Source organism: Ptychodera flava, chromosome 3, assembly GCF_041260155.1.
Source record: "Ptychodera flava strain L36383 chromosome 3, AS_Pfla_20210202, whole genome shotgun sequence".
Lineage (NCBI taxonomy): Eukaryota > Metazoa > Hemichordata > Enteropneusta > Ptychoderidae > Ptychodera > Ptychodera flava.
The window spans coordinates 7,717,189-7,734,891 of NC_091930.1; the positions used below are offsets into that span (position 1 = coordinate 7,717,189).

Consider the following 17,703-nt stretch of genomic DNA (forward strand, 5'->3'; position numbering starts at 1 on the left):
GCATTTGTAATGACTTCTAGGCGTGTGTTCTGGTCGGGTGTTTATGTTAGATATCCAGTTGGCTATAAATAAGTTCTAAGCCAGAAAAAAGTAGTTAGTTACAAAGTTTCGCTTGACACGCTAAAGCAAGTTCCTTCTCAATGGTTCTAAAGTAGGAGCTCGTAATAGAGTAAAATAAGTGAACGCTGCCCCAGACTTATGCTACCAAATAATAATAGGAGTTGTGTGGTTTAGTGCTTTTTGGTATAGTCTAATCTAGCAATCGCTTGGCGACTATTTCCGTGTATTGATTTGTGCATTGTGTTTCGTGTCGGCTATTGTCAGGTGCCTGAGGACAAAAGCCAAAAAATTCGGCCCAACATGGTTCTTGGTGGTTTTAGTATCTTCAAAACCTACTGAATCATGATATGTATGATGCCGCTCTGTCACTTTATGGCATTTTGAAATATTTAAGATGGTCGCCAAGATGGATGGCAAAACATGTAAATGGCAATATCTCAGCTCCATGAGATGCTGTGAAAGTGATTTTGGTGCCATTTGCCAAGTACACAGGGTCAAGGATTTAATTCTTTCATTGTCCTACATGTTTCACTGAATAAAGTTAAGCAGTGTGAGCTTTATAAGACCGCCATTTTACCAAAATTTATCACGATAATTGTCTGTCATGGTGAATTCTATTATTTACTAATAACACGATTAAAACTAATTTGGGATAATGGGATGGTGAAGTAATGCCGATTTAATATACAAATATAATCTCATCTTCTTCTCTTTTAATATTACACATTGATTAGATGAGTAATTTGTATTATTGCAAAATTCAACTATCCGGCACCTAACACTTTGAGAAATCTAAAAAAAATATGAAATCACATTATCTTATATTAGTTCCAATGGTGTTCAATAATTGTTTGATAAAATTTTATTCAGGGCAAAGAAAGGTAAACGTGTTACACGGTAACTTTGTTCTGGAGTGATTACTTCATCAAGATTTAAAAGCGTTTCCTAGATTTTATTAGTACATTATATTCCACTTTTGTAACGAAATTGTTTTTGAATCGCAGTTCAATATCAATTGAAATCTTGGTCCTACACGTCCTGTAACACGCCCTTAAGATAAATTGTATAGCATATGAATATTATGCAGAAACCGTACACTAACCTGTCTGACTTCTTCAACAACCAAAGTACAGATCCAGGAAATAACAATCAATTCGATTATACTCGGTACACTGCTTCTTCACTTGGTCTCAAATCGGTCAATAGGAAGATGGCATACAGTACCAACAGTATTAGGTACCAAACCTTATCAAACATGGAGCCGCACCGAAGAATAGAATTTAATTTTCAGGAATTTACCTTATTATGGGACAACAAAGTTTTTTCGACTTTGATATTGGTATATGGAATTTTTTTTTAAAATAATTGTATGCCTAAGAACAGAATGCCGTAAGATATTCATTCATTGACACCTTTGCATACTTGTCTGATGCAGTGTGCTTTGAAAACTATTTGTTGTATTTCAACATATCTCTTGGGGATGCCGTAAATACACGCAGTTTATAAAAAAATATGAAACTATATTAAGGGAGAGTGTCGCCGGAACTGCGCGTATGCGACTTTCTTGTTACAAACAGTATATTTCATGCATGGTATCTAGATGATAGTTAGCAACATTAATTTACTTTTTACGATATTCATTGTTAACAAACATCTTTTAACATTCATCAATCACCAAAGTACACTATATACAGTGTTTACATTGGTCGTAGGGGTCCCTGGCAACCTTTGAGTAGAGTTGCGACAACACCCTCTCCTTTAAGGAAAGGATGTTCAATCCTAGGCCTATTTTACATGTTCTTACCAAGCTATATACAAATTTGGTGATTGGTGCTGTGTAGAAATATCTCATTCCCTCCCAGAAGGTCACGTCTTTTTTACCAAAACCTGATCGCAAATCTTCAATTCAATATCACGATAATTATATCCACATCGCAAAAAGTAGTTTGCAAAGCTCTTCGTTTTCGGATGACAGAGTCTTCTCTTCCTTTTCTGCCACGGAACGACATCAGTGGAAAAATAGGTAAAATAATTCCAACGAAAAACTGTATTAAAGAGACCGAAACAGTTATATCAATGCAAATATATAAATCTGTACCAATTGAAAAGTCGTATTCAATACATTTCGTATTGTGATGCTCAAATTCGACACCTTCAAATCTATCATGAACGAACAAAGTTTCTTAAAATTTCGGGTCATTTCGTCGAATAGCGAAAGGCTAATATTGGTATTGACTCAAGGACGTCTTTCAGCAACAAAGGAAACGAAGAAATTGTATATTAATTCTCTGATACTTTTTTTTGTTTTCATGATTTAATTCAATTTTTCAATCAAGACTTTTCCATTTGGTATATTTTTTATAGTGAAATTCACTTTCTTTTGCAAAGTTAATTCGTTGTCGTTTTGACATCAATTTAAACTTCTGTTTTAATTTCATAAATAAACACACTGTCGTTTGGAATCTATTTTATGTTTGCTTTTAACATTAAAATCGCTGTATTTTCGATTGTCATTACGATTTTCATTCTGCATCCCATTTGATTTTTTTTAACTGTAACTCATGTTTGTATTGATCTTCTTTTTGATGCTCTCTTGTTTTTTATTGCGTTTTCATTATATTTCTTAATGTTCAATCTTGGGCTAATTCAATTGCTCATAAAAACAACGTTCATTGGCAGAGTTTCAGGATTTACATACCTAACCTATTCTGTTTCCTCTCAGACCTAAGGTATATTCTCCACATGAATGATCGCAAGTGTCTGCGTTCACTTGCATTAATTATCCCTAGTTGCGGGATATATATATATATATATATATATATATATATATATATATATATATATTATATATATATATATATAATATATATATATATATATATATATATATATATATATATATATATATATTTATAACGCTCTGCTTTGCATTGAGCACTGTAATCTCATATATATATATATATATATATATATATATATATATATATATATATATATATATTGTCCGAAATAAAGAATTAATAATAATAATAATAATATATATATATATATATATATATATATATATATATATATATATATATATATATATATATATATATATATATATATATATATATATATATATATATATATATATATATATCACTTCCTGAATGTAGGGACTTGTAGTTGTCACTCTACAGGCTGTTTCACCTGATTAACAACTGACCTTTCATTGGCCGCAACCGCTTATGCGCAGATGAATACCCACCTACTACACATAAAAACAGCCGCATTCCGGTCAAACCCTCACTCCTAATGATTGCATAGCGGATGAATCAGCCTGTAAAGTACAGTGACAACTACAAGTTCCTACGTTCCCTCTCTCTCTCTCTCTCTCTCTCTCGCTCTCTCTCTCTCTCTCTCTCTCTCTTCTCTCCCTCTCTCTCTCTCTCTCTCTTTCAAAAAGTGATTAATTGAATCTCTTTGGCTGCCGTATCACTTGCTTGCCATTGGTTTATCAAAAGTGCTTAATGTAGTGGTAAATTGAGGAATACATTTTCTTTTGATTGGATTAAAACGACTAACAATGTATGTAATCAACTAAATTGCAATGAAAAAATACGTACTTTCAACCACTGTTTCCATGAATATATCGACAAGTTACCCATCCAGACGTCATAAACTTTCCTCTGGCAACAATCACATTTCATAAAATTCATAAGTTTCGCCGAATATGCAATGGACAAGCATGTCGTCTCCCCCCATGCAGGCAGAGTGCGCACCAATATCATCTCAGACCTCTTTGCGTTATCCTCGTAACAACTCTCTAATAAGTGAATGGCCAAATCTTCAAACTCTCTAATAAAATTAAACAGAAAATCAAAGATTTTTAGGGAAAGAAATATAAAAAAACTCTTTATGATTTCATTAAATTTAGTCAATTTAACTGTATTCACTCATACTTATCTTCATCGTCATAAGGCAAGAATATTACACAACATGCGTTTATCTGACAAAAACGCCCAATGTCACTGTAAACGTACTTGTTGGTGGAGAATAAATCAAATAAATCATACCCGGGAGAAACCAATACTTTCATCGAAACTAAAGATTATTAACACAGAGAACAATTCCATAAATCGTCAAAAATAGTGAAGTCAATCACTCGTTCGCAGGGTCTTTCACGATCTACCGTCCATAGCTACCGAAAGTCGTCCTAATTATTTGAGCATCCAATTCGACACCTTTGGCATCTGGCAAAATACTGGCAATGTTAGACATTTTTTTTTATTTTCCTTCCTCTTTTAGCGTGTGGAATTGTGAATGCAGTATCTCCACTACAATGGTCTCTTAAATGAGATGATAAGTGCTATACACAACAGTCTAATAGGACGACATATGGTATATATCACTCTTATTGAATGAGATTATGTCTATATATGCTCATCTCATTAAACGTGGTACAGTTAATGTTCTAACCTCATTGAATGAGCTATAGAATATGTGCTTGTCTCATTCAATGAGATATGGTATATGTGCCGTTCAGTAGTCTCATTAAATAATATGATGTTTCAATTCACAATGGAGCTTTAACTAATAAAACATTGAACAGGATATTTTATATTACAGTCTTTCCTTACATCATTGTGTCATTTATGTGCGTGTGTTAATACATTGTCTTTACGTAAGAGGACTTTTTGCAAAAAAAACTCTGCGCTTCTACGAAGTGTTTGCAGTTTTTGCCTTATGGTATCTGATCACATTTTATCCACGATACTCATAATTCATTGAATTTTGCGTCATGTTCAAATTTTGATGTTCATATAATAAGACACCTGACACTCATTCATGATAATGTCCCTACAAGATGTAAAGTAACGGATAGATTTTTAAATAATTTGCACAACAAAATGAAAACAAAAATAAAACCAGATATGAACTGAATATGCTCACGTGTTTTACAACAGATTCATTAATAGTAGTACGCTTCACAGAACAATGAGATATATGTTATCACTATATGTAGCAGGTTTTTTTCAACTTCGCACAGTACTCTCAGAGTTTAATCACTAATTACAAAACTTTATTTAATATGCAAATGAGCTGTTAATTAACTTGGCACTGCTCAATGCTTTATGGGACAATTAGATATCCATCAGATCAACATTTGTAGCACGTTTTATTTAATTTTATGCTGTAATTTTAGAGTAATGTCACTAATTACATAGTTCATTAGAGATGCTAACAAACACTAAATTAACTTGACACTGTTCAATGATTCATAGCACAATTACATATTAATAAATCAATATCTGTAGCAAGTTTCACAAAACTTTGATGCTGAAATTTCAGAGTTATATACCTAATTACAAAGTGTATTAAATATGCAAATGAACCCTTTATTAATTTTACACTATAAATGCTTTACAATACAGTTAGATGTCGTAACAGTATGTGCAGCAGTTTTCATCACATTTGATGCAGTTATTTCGGAGTTATATGACTAATTATAAGACTTCATGAAATATGCAAATGAGCTAATTATTAACTTGACACTGCTAAATGCTTCTCAGTACAATTGGATATTTATCAGATCAACATCTGTAGCAAGTTTCATCAAATTTAACGCTGTAATTTTGGAGTAATATCACTAATTACAAAGTTCATTAAATATGCAAATGAACCCTTAATTAACTTCACACAACTATATGCTCTACACCACAATTAGATATCTGTCGGATCAGTATCTGCAGCAGATTTCATCACATTTGGTGCAGTTATTTTGGAGTTATATCACTAATTACAAAACTTCATAAAATATGCAAATGACCTATTTGTTAACTTGACATTGCCAAATGCTTCTCAGTACAATTAGATATTTATCAAAACAATATCTGTACCCAATTTCACTGACTTTGGTGCCGTAATTTCAGAGTTATATACCTAATTACAAAGTTCATTAAATATGCAAATGAACCCTTAATTAATTTCACACTACTAAATGCTTTACACTACAGTTAGATATCAGTCGGATCAGTATCTGCAGCAGATTTCATCACATTTGGTGAAGTTATATCGGAGTTATATGACTAATTACAAACCTTCATAAAATATGCAAATGAGCTATTTATTAACTTGACACTGCTTAATGCTTCTAAGTATAATTAGATATATATCAGATCAATATTTGTTGCCAGTATCATCAAGTTTGGTGCAGGAATTTCAGAGTTATCTCACTAATAACAAAAGTTCATTAAATATGCAAATGAGAAGATAATTGACATGACACTCACAGTATCATCAAAATGTTCTTAGATTGTCATCTGTGAAAAGTTTCATGAAATTTTGCGCAGTATTTCTTGATATATGTCTGCACTGTCATTACCGTCTCCATAGGGAAACCATTGTACGGAAAAAAACGATATTGCATAACTTCATTAATATGCAAGCCACACTAACCAAAATCTAATCAGTTCTTGCAAGTAGCATATGGTACCTGTGTACCAAATCTGACTTGAATCCGTTCAGGCGTTTTTGAGTTATCGTGTAAACAGACAGACAGACACACACACACACTAACACACACACACACACACACACACACGGACAGACAGACAGACATCGCTATGACAATAGCCAACGTGTTTACACACGTGAGCTAATAACCAACCTGATTCACAATTAGGGACATACAAATTTTTGTATTGTAATAATACTAGTAGTTAATGCTGCGATTATCGAATATTACACTCGTGGTCACTTTGCTGTTGATTAAGCAAAGGCAAAACTAGCTCTATCTTTGGTTGTAAATGAATGTTTGTGATTGGCACCCTGTGTACAAAATTGAGATACTATGTAACATTATCATGGACTAGTCAATGTGGAAGTCTTGATTATTTGAACTCCCCAAGACACACTATCTGCAATGGGACACACAAGTTTGCCTGATGCTATGGCAGTGATGTCATAAACGTATGCTGCCTTAATAAACTAATTATCGGTAAGGGCTTTAATGGACGGAAGTGGGTATCTTTTGTCTCAAATTTAACGCTGGGTGCCAATCATTAGCTCTCATTACAACCCTTGGCACGGTTTGTTTTAATACAAGCAGAATTTCTGACTGCATCAAGTTGGCTTTGTCAACTGTAAAGAGGCCACGGTTGTGTTATCAATGTCAATCATGCCAATTATGGGAAATAGTGTGTAGAGGGAGAATACTGTCACATGTTTTCATTTTAGCTCACGTGTTCACACGTATGAGCTAATGGCGTAATGATGTCTGTCTGTCTGTCGGTGTGTGTGTATCTGTGTGTGACAGTGTGTGTGTATGTATCTGTCTGTCTGTTTACACGATAACTCAAAAACGCCACAACGGATTTAAATCAGATTTAGTAGACAGGTACCATATGCTAATGGCAAGAAATGGTTAGAATATCGTTAGTGTTGCTTGAATATTAATGAAATTATGAAACGACCTTTGTTTCATATAATTGTATCCTGTGTAGACAGTAATGACAGTGTTGTCAAGATATGCTGCATACAATTTCATGAATCTTTTTACTGATGACAATCTTAGAAAATTATGATGATACTTTGAGTGTCAAGTCAAATTCTGCTTATTTGCATATGTAAGAAACTTTTGTAATGAGTGATATAACTCTGAAACTCATATAACAAATTTTGGTGTCACATACAAATATTGATCTGATAGATATCTAATTGTACTAAGAAGCAGAGCAGTGTCACGTTAATAAAAAGCTCATTTGCATATCAAAAATGTTTTATGATTCGCCATATAACTCCAAAATCATTGCACAAAATTTGATGAAATCTGCTACAGATACTAATCCGACAGATATCTGACTGTATTGTGAAGCATTTAGTGGTTTGGAATTAATTAAGCGTTCATTAGCATTTTATGACATTTTTATGTGTGATATATCTCTGACACTATGGCACCAAAATTTGGCAAAACCTGCTACAGATATTGACATGATAAATGCCTAATTGTCGCGTGAAGCACTGAGTAATGTCAAGGTAAAAAGCAGCTCATTTGCATATTTAATGAAGTGTTGTAATTATCTCATAGATAATTAATTGTCCCATGAAGCATTGAGAAGTGTCAAGTTAATAAAAAGTTCATTTACATGTTTAATGAAGATTTGTAATTAGTCATATAACTCCTAATTACTTCACCAAATTGGATGAAATATGCTATCCGACAGATGCCTGCTTGTGTTGTGAAGTATTTAGTAGTGTTAAGTAAAGCAGGGGTTCATTTGCATATTTAATGAACGTAGTAATTAGTGATGTAACTCTTACAATATGGTAACAAATTGGTGAAACCCGGTACAGATATTGATCTGATAAATATCAAATTGTCACGTGAAGCACTATGCATTGCCAAGTTAAGTAAGTGTTCATTACATATTTTAATGAAGTATTGTAACTAGTCATATAACTCTGAAATACCTGCACCAAATTTGATGAAACATGCTACAGATGTTTATCTGATATACATTTAATTATCCTTTGAAGCAGTGTTTAAAATAATGAGCAGCTCATTTGCACATGAAATGTAGTTTTGTAATTACTGATTTAGCTCCGAGAGTACTGTGTGAAAGTTAATGAAACCTTCAACATATAATGATCTGACAGATATCTGATTGTTCTGTGAAGTGTATTACCCTGTAAAGAAGTATTGTAAACCACGTGAGCACATTTACTTCACATTTGGTTTCCGTATACAGTCCAGCGCATAATGACTGTGTTAATTGCAATAGCAGTAAAGGAAGACTCACCAGAGCCGCAACAAAATCAGTGCACTGATTCAGTTCTTTAATTTCAGCTTAACAGATTTCGCCAAACATTCCCTAGTGATATAATTTTTGTCACATAAGCACGTTTTTTGGCTACTCTCCCATGTGTTCACTATATATTGAGTGATATCAGAGTAACAAGGATGATAATTAATTAATGATACTAATGTATCTGATTCCATATTATTATGTGAATATGTTACTTTCCTGGAGACAGTTTGAACTTGACTTCCTAAGATCACCTACTTAGCATGTTTCTTAAGGGAAGATTGTAGTCTGAGGTCCTTTATCTTCTCTGCGTAGACAGCCAAGGCTCCGAGTATCCTACTGGCGATCAGAGCCGCACCTGTGACGACATAAATAATAAAAAGGTCATTTACGACGCTTTTAGTTTCAAAATATTAACGTCATAAAAGGAGTTGACCGACGAAGGCAATTTACATTATCAAAGACTGTATGCGGGAATTCTCACACCTTATGCACAAATTTATTGCGACTTGTAGGCTGGATATTAGCAAGGTTAAGTGAAAATTTATTCAAATAGTGAGTTATTCCGAGAATCATACGTCATGACGGACTTTTTAAATTAACTTAATGACAAGGCGTTCGAAAGACAGACCTTAAACGATCAGCTAAATGATCAGCTTGATTGGGAAACGAAGTTATAATATTGGTTAAATACGTGTGCAGAGAGACAATCAAAAACGTGTTTACTTGACAAAACACTATATTTCCTATTGCGTAAGGAGTGTTTTCACCAAATCGCTGCGACCCAAGAAAGTGTATCACTATACTATATCTTCAAGGTCTTCCTCGTCAGTGAATCACGTCGTTCTAGCTTACGTGGATGATTACTGATTCCTGACGACTATTATGCATTTAGGGAAATTTGCTGAGTTTGTTTTAGATGTGTTGTGTTGCTTCTGTCGTGGATTACGTTTCCGTCAAAACTAGTTTCTTCGAACGAGTCGGTATACACAAAGGCAGAAGACTTTTGATACCCTTGTGTCAATATCCATGTAGGGCTTCTCAAGGCTATTGACACCGGGCTGTCGATGGACGATTAGCCTTGTATTTGGCTATTGACACCCCTCCTTATTTTGAGCCTCTAAATTCGTCCAAACTTAGCTTCGTTATTCTTAACAACATGTATTATTTTAGAAACAAAATTTTTTCTTTCAATGTGTCCACTGTTGCCATATTGCCATCGTACGATTCCACTGCAATACGCCTTAGTAATCAATGGATGTCAATGCATTGTACTTAGGCTATTGATACCCCTGCCGTTATTTTGCCAGTTGACTTTAGTGTTCGCCCAAACTTAGCTTTGCAGTTCTTAGCAACATGTATTCTATTCAGAAATAAAAAAAAACAAAATTCTTTCTGTATATCCTCAGTGGTAATCATATTGTAGTCCCCCAGTGCTACTGCAGGCCCACTACAAATGGAGTCAATAGCCAACTGCAGCTGGCCTCGTATCTGACTAATGACTCTCCGTCCATTTTTCCGCTAAATGATCCCCGGCCTCCAAACTCGTCCAAACTTAGTTTAGTTATTCTAAACAACATGTATTCCATTCAGAAATCCACATAATTATTTAAATATGTCCACTGTAGTTATAATATTGTAGTCATACCATGCCACTGTAGGCCACCTTACTACTTAATAAAAAAGGATGTCAATACCCAACTGGCCTTGGTATTTAGGCTGACAACCCTCCCGTATGTTCGCTAATTGTCCTCCAAATTCGTTATTCTTAAAACGTGTATTCAATTTGTAAATCACCAGAATTATTTCTATATATACACTATGGTCATCATATTGCACTCTGTCTGTGCCATTGTAGGGTGCCTGACAACGGGGTATCAATAGCCAACTTTACGAACTAAATAAAAAGTTTATTGACCACTATGTGTCAACAGTGGGATCTATTTCTACAATATTATAACTCTAAACAAGAAAAAATGGCATCAACTTATTAAAAACAAGAAATGGTCGATGTAACTTTGCTCGATTCTGAAATAATATGAGTATGGGTCGGGAGACGTCAAAAGTCATAGAGCAGCGCTTGGTTATTGACACCCGGGTGCCAAAAGATACCCCGATGCAAGCGAAATTGAAGACAAGTACGTTTTGTCGACTTAAATGGCGTGTTTGACATGTTGCCGAAAAATGAATCTCGAGGACAAAGCTTTCGGACTCAATATTTTTAGAAGCATATTTTTTGATGTTTTGACTGATATGTCAAACCGTTGTCAAGCCTGTTGAGTAATTTTGTTGTCTTTTTGAACTTTCTGTTTCGAGGCAAGTGTCACTAAATAGATTCCCATGTAGTACAGAAAAAATGGTACCACCAACCTATGTTGCCAGTTGCCAGTTTTTTCCAGAACAAAATGGCCAGGGCCCGTCTATTTAGCAAAATTGCCCACAGGAATAACTGTTTGTAAGGATCGAATTTCTCTTTGTCGAGTTCACCATATTTGTCGATCTCACCATATTCGTCGTTTGTTAACTTCAGGAACAAATAATTAACGTCTTTAAACTCGACCCTCTGAAAGTAAATTAAAAGGGTGTAATTTAACGTGACAAGGTTATAGCAAACGCCCATCAATGTGTCAATGTGCTCCAAGTGCTAATTCTGATTTGTCGGCACAGCCAAAGTATCCATATGCAACCTATATTATTATGTAAATTGTGACATGGTTATTATCATTTTTGTAAACATCGCATCGTGTTTCTCACTTTTTTAGAAGTTAGTGTTTTTCAGAGAAATAGCGTCTAGTCTTAGTAATTCACAATTTAACTCCTTATACATATTCGCGTTAGCTGTGCTCTGTTTTCGATAGAAAACAATTCTTAACAGTGACATTCCACGTTCATGCAGAATTTCATTTTATGTCACCATCCCCTTGAGAAAAATCATGTTTGATTTTGTACATTCAACATGTTCAAAGTTCTCAAGAAAAACAAGTATCTCAAAAAGCAGGATGACTTTATAAGAGTACACTTGTGAAAAAATATTGCATGCATGCCAAAAAAAAGTGCAAGTTTTGAAATCATGTAAGAAAATCAGTTAATCACTTGATCTTAAGATGCGGTACCTTGAATTATTATATGATAAATAGGTATAAATACCGAATCGGAGAGGATGTAGTAGCTTGGTAAATACCATCATATTCATTTTTGTAAGTTTCGCGAGCGCAACAACGACCTGACTTATCAAAACAATATCCTTTGTAAGGATGCTATAAGGGTAGGTGACACCAAAGTACAAAGTAACATGACAAAGTTATGTTGTGCATGACCAATACCTACCTTTTTGTCGTCAGATTTGCTAAAGTCTGATCATGAAATAAGTGACATTGTTATAGATGCTAATTAAAGCATTGGGGCATTTCCTATTTTTGTAAAGGTTTTATGCTTTGTCTTGGTAGGTTTTGTTCAGTCATTGTATTAAAAAAACCCCTTATCTTTAAATAATAGTGTTTGTAGTGATCTGTTTTTTATGGAAGGCAATTTCTGATAGTAAACAATTCCAAGTTCATGCAAAATTGTATTTCATGACATAATCGAATTAAAGATAAAATAGCTATTATATAAACAAATGAAAACAATCATCCACATGTTTTCCAGACAAAACTGGCAAGTTTTGAAACCTTTTAAGAACATTCTAACTTAATCGCTTGATTCTTATAGCCGTACCCCGAATCATGAGTAGATAAATATAGATTAATACTAAATCGGACTGGCTGTATCAACTAGGCAAGGAACATTTTATCCATCTTTTTCAGCTTTCGTGAGTGCAACAACACACCCGACTTTCCAACACTATCCTTTGCAGGATGCTGAAAGAATAAGTGATACCGAAGTACATGATAACATGTCAAAGGTATGCTAAACATGGTGCCCAATACCTACCCCTTTATCGTCTTCGAACTTCTCTTGTAGGATGTGGCGGGTGCTAATTATTCTGTCGGCATCGTTAATTTCCCCATATATAACCTGCATTGTAGAAAATGTTGGCACGATTATTACTGTTAAGGAAAGTCTAATGGTGTGTGTTATTTTTATTGAGGCTTATTGTAGTGTTTCTTTTATTTCAACATACACTATTTTACATGTTCTTTCCAACAGTGTTCTGCTTTCCATTGAAGGCACTTATTGTTTTAAAGACAATATCAAGTTAAGAAAGAAGTAATGTTAGTATCATTATCTTATTCACAATATCTATCTTGTCTCCTTGAGTCCTTGTGAGAACAAAATTTCTCAAAAACTTTGGATGACAATTATAGGGAAAATTGATATATTTTGTTTGCTTTGTTGTTGTTTTAGGGACGAGACTGGCATGATTTGAAATCTTTAAAAACCTATGTTATCAATTCCCAATAACGAGACACCTCGTCTCAAAATCATTTGACTAGAGATAGATACCGCATAGTATAACTCTTCCAACCACTTCTTTTCCACAAATGTGTTCATGTCAACGAGATAATTAAGGAGCAACTCCACAAAATCTGCCTTGTTGTCTCTTAACGTCCAAAACATGGTTCTTTGCAGGAACTCGAGTTTTCCCTGGAAAATTAACATAATGTTCATATATATAGTTTATATCAGTTAACAATGTTAATGTATTTCAAAAACGCTGCAAAACAAGAGGGGTATTACATCTATCTTTGACATCGACAGAGGAAGACCTACTTCAATACATGTTCACCTTTTCAAATATTTGCACATCTGCCGAAATATCAAGGCTTGACAATGGTCAATGCTATGTCTAACAAAATCAACTCTGCACTGAAGTGTGTCTTCGTCAGTGTTTTACTCATAATTTGTTCTACCAATGTTAACATTGACGGAGCTGAAACAGACAAAACTGTACTACAATATGGTAGATTGATAAACATGTACACTCCTTCTTCCCCTTTCCATCGTATCTTATAAACTGCCGATGTGAAAATTGCTGCATCTGATCTCCTACATGACCATTTAAAAGTAAGTCAAGTCAAATTTAGATCTATACACAATAAACAGATGATGCAATACGCCCAGAAAGTACATACTTGATAATCGGCCATTCTCCCTGAAGAGGATAACAACACTTGTACGTGTCGGCGTTGAGAGCGCCACGAAAAGGAAAGTAATCATATATTACCCGTACCTTCCAATAAGAAAGCTTGTCAGGCTTTAAAATCTCATCCCTGGCGATATCAGACTTATTCAGTTCAACTGCCAAATCCAATTGAACTTTACCAGACAGAGCTTTAGGTAGACAAAGTAACAAATAATTAATTTTTGGAGCAATATCTTTATATATGAATGTATATGTTTGTGAGTGATTGTAGTTGACAAAATTTCAAATTTTTCGTAACTGTGGTCACAAAGGCGTTTCGATACACAATCACTTAATTTGCATTCCCCAATTTCACTTGTTATTGATTCCTTTAGTGTTTTTGGTCAATACAAAACTAATTAACTTACCAGGCATCGTTAGCACGGCCCTAAGGATGGCTTCGTCAATATTGTCCAAATTGGCATCGTCCATTTCAAATACGGTTACCTTAAAGGAAATGTTCAAGAATTGCACATTGTATTTCAATTAAACCACCACCACCTACAACATCGCTAGAACTGGTATTGAAACGATATGTCAGAGTAAAAAGAACATTTTGGAATGGGCTGATTTCTTTTATTAATTTTAAGGAATCGTAGTGGATCGCTCAAAAACAAGTCCATATATGCAATTGTGATTTTTTAGTCGTCTGTTTCATGTCCTCATTGTTTTGTGGGTTTTTTTAAGTTGTCTGTTTCATGTCCTCATTGTTCATATGCCCACAGTCTTTGTCACGCTGCGAGGTATTTTAATGGCACATAATCAACGATAGGGCTGGGGACTCTGAGAAAGCTAGTCGGGACAGACAACAAAGAAACCGGATGGTTACTAAAACATTAATTTGTCGCCGTTACGTGAAATTCCCGAAGTCGTGCACTGTTTTTTCCAATTATTTGTATGAGGAGATGGCGCTTTCAGGATCGAGCAACTAAAAATCGTTGCGGCTAAATAATCATAGCTTTTAAAAACAGTAACATTGACATATCAAATGGGTTTCGACATCTCTTGCGTTAATAGATGCCTTGGAAACAGAGAAAAGCAAAATGAATGTTTAATTTGGTGTTTTGCGTGAACAACATACCAGTTTTTTATTCCGATGACATCTGATTTCCTCCAACAGTTTGACACAATCATCCACTTGGCTCTCGTTCCCTCCGAGTATATCTCTGATGTCTTTTTTCAAAAAGTCGCTGATAAACAGGAAAAGCGAAAGATTTTGTTTCTGCATCGAAAAATGTTGATCATCGACGCGTTTTTTATTGGCATTTAGTTTATGGTTGAATAATTCGCCAGTAATTACTGCACATAATATACCATGAGTTTTTTTCTAAAACGTATGTTATAAATTTAAAAGTTGTATTTACAAATATGTCGACTGTATATTTCTTCATAAGCAAAAATGTTTCTTTTCATTTTAAATTGGAACATAAGAACTCAGAATTATTACAAGGTTAGTCAATTACAACATCATTGTGACGTGGCCTGACACCGTTCTAAAATCGGAAATCTGACACGATCTCACTTATAAGCAACCATATTGTATAGATGTTAGTCGCTTACTGTATGAAAGTCTTACTTTGTTTCACTTTTGTCCTTTAGACGTAAAGCCTTGGCAATAATGTCAGCAGCTCTACCACTTCCACCAACTATAACTACAGGTATGCCATCAACTGCGTGACTTTCTCCGTCTCCATTGTTTTGCCCAAGGGCTTGGTGTACGATTTCTATTGTTCCATAGCCACCTTCCACAACCACCAATACAACAGGTCTGACAGTTCTCTCCTCCCCGGGGCTTTCTGCATCTGCAACACAAGTTTGTTTAAGACTGACTGCACGGGCTACAAACCGCAATGTATTTATAAATTGAGAATAAATACTTAAAACTACGGCCATTATTCAATGGCACTGACATTTGAGAGGACACCGGCAGACTAATGATAATCAAAACTATTCACGGTATGTGTCTAAGAATTAAATAGTTTAAGAAAAGTCAAAACCTCTCATTTGCATATATTTGTAACAGTTACTGTAGATGAAGTTTAAATAATGGTACACTTTATAATTATTCATAAAGAAATGACCTAAGGAGATGCATTGAGATTTTTTTTGTATATAACCCAATGATCGAACAACTGTACGATCTGGTTTCATAATAAATTCGGGCGTTGCAGAGCTCGTTTGGACACAATTAAAAAGCCCTGTTAAGTTTCTTAAAATAGTGAGTATATTAACTTTATCTCAAATAAACTGAAAACATTGTCATCATAATCGCTGTCAGAAGAATCAGAAGCCGTTCTCACTAGTTTCCGGATAATGTTAGTATTTCAAGCCTCTTACCAACATTTCCAAGTTTCCTACCGCTATGTCTTTGTATATATCGTTCGAACTCAGCCCGCAAAGTAATATCTGGTGAATAAGACCCTCTAGCACCGTCAACTAAGATGAAGTGTGTGTGGTTACAGTCCAGTGCTGGCATAAATCCATCACCATCTCTCTTTGGCCCTATGTCATGTTCATGGTACTTGGTAGCCCAAAGGCCTTCGTTTGACTGTTTATCATCGTGAGAAATATGGTTACATTCGATTTATAATACTCAGAGGTACTTGCTCCTTCTAAAATACTTGTTATCAGAGCATTGAATTACAACGTTTTTGCATAGAGAAGATATAGCTTTTTGTCTTTACGATAAACATCCTGCTTCATCAATACCAGCCTGGCCATGATGGCAACTGTATACAATAAACATTACTTACTTATATCTTAAATCAAATAGAAATTACATGAAGTTGTTTTGCTCCGAAAGACCGAAGTTTTCAACATATACGTTGTAAAACTCAGACATCATCGCTTGTACTATTCAATTCTTTCAAGATACCTGACGTGACACTTTTACCGTTTTAATAATATTTTCGTCATCTTTTTCAAAAACATGAGATCCAGAGTAATTTCTGCTTTTCCGTGAGGTATGTTGAATTCCAGAGTACCATTGTTTCCATTAGCCTAACATACACTATGCATTGTTGTAAAAAATGAATTAGAGTCCGGAACAAATGATAATGGAAAAGTAAAATCGAGCATTGCACTCATACGGAACTAGACAGTTAAAGGATACACTTCCGTGAATTATATAGAAACGGAACCAATGATTTACAAACAGACAAAAAGTAAATATTAAAAGTTTAAATTGATGTCACTTTTAGTAATTTTTACTCCCTATGTTACGTTTGAACTAAACTTAAAATTTAGAGATTTTACGTACTGAGTTAGTCAAAAGGTAATTATTCTTTATGTTATTCCAGTCAGCGATGCCCAAAGCAACTACTTTCTTCCCTTTTCTTCTTCCAATTGTCTCTCTTCAGTTATCGCTTTGCCGAGCTTTTGCATCAACCGGCCGCAGATCCGCCAGTTATGATCCATGCATCTAATGAACAAAATAACAATAACCATGATTAGGAAAGAAAAGAAATTTTATTCTAGCCTCTTTAACACTTCGTGCTGCGGGATTCATACGGGTGTCTGACAGTACAAATTACCCTGCGTGACTTAACTGACATCAAACTTTCACACAGGATATATACTCTTATTGCAATTAAAAAAATAAATGTGCTATTTTAGGAATAATTTAACGCCATAAGAATTCCAGTAGCTATTCTTCTGAGTCTGAGTTAGCCGAAACAGTCAACGTTTAGTAGTCCAGACACGTCGTATTTGACTATCGCATAAAGGGAT

General features: G+C 34.6%; 1 protein-coding gene and 1 long non-coding RNA gene across 2 annotated transcripts in view; both read right to left on the bottom strand.

Moving 5' to 3' along the window:
* Positions 1-1,864: 1,864 nt before the first annotated feature.
* On the bottom strand, positions 1,865-9,212 carry LOC139129482 (uncharacterized). The gene is made up of 3 exons (XR_011551593.1): positions 9,111-9,212; positions 3,672-3,903; positions 1,865-2,105 (listed from the first exon to the last, which is right to left on the bottom strand). It is a non-coding gene; the product is annotated as an uncharacterized lncRNA (long non-coding RNA).
* A 4,083-nt stretch (positions 9,213-13,295) lies between these two features.
* Positions 13,296-17,703, bottom strand: part of LOC139129483 (transient receptor potential cation channel subfamily M member 2-like) — a 54,818-nt gene continuing 50,410 nt past the window's right edge. The window contains exons 5-10 of the mRNA XM_070695120.1: positions 17,234-17,395; positions 16,312-16,522; positions 15,551-15,776; positions 15,056-15,164; positions 14,343-14,421; positions 13,296-14,123 (exon numbers count right to left, since the gene is read on the bottom strand). Coding sequence (XP_070551221.1) covers positions 13,879-14,123; positions 14,343-14,421; positions 15,056-15,164; positions 15,551-15,776; positions 16,312-16,450 — 798 coding nt within the window. The 5' untranslated portion in view covers positions 16,451-16,522; positions 17,234-17,395 and the 3' untranslated portion in view covers positions 13,296-13,878. The remainder of the gene's footprint in view (positions 14,124-14,342; positions 14,422-15,055; positions 15,165-15,550; positions 15,777-16,311; positions 16,523-17,233; positions 17,396-17,703) is intronic.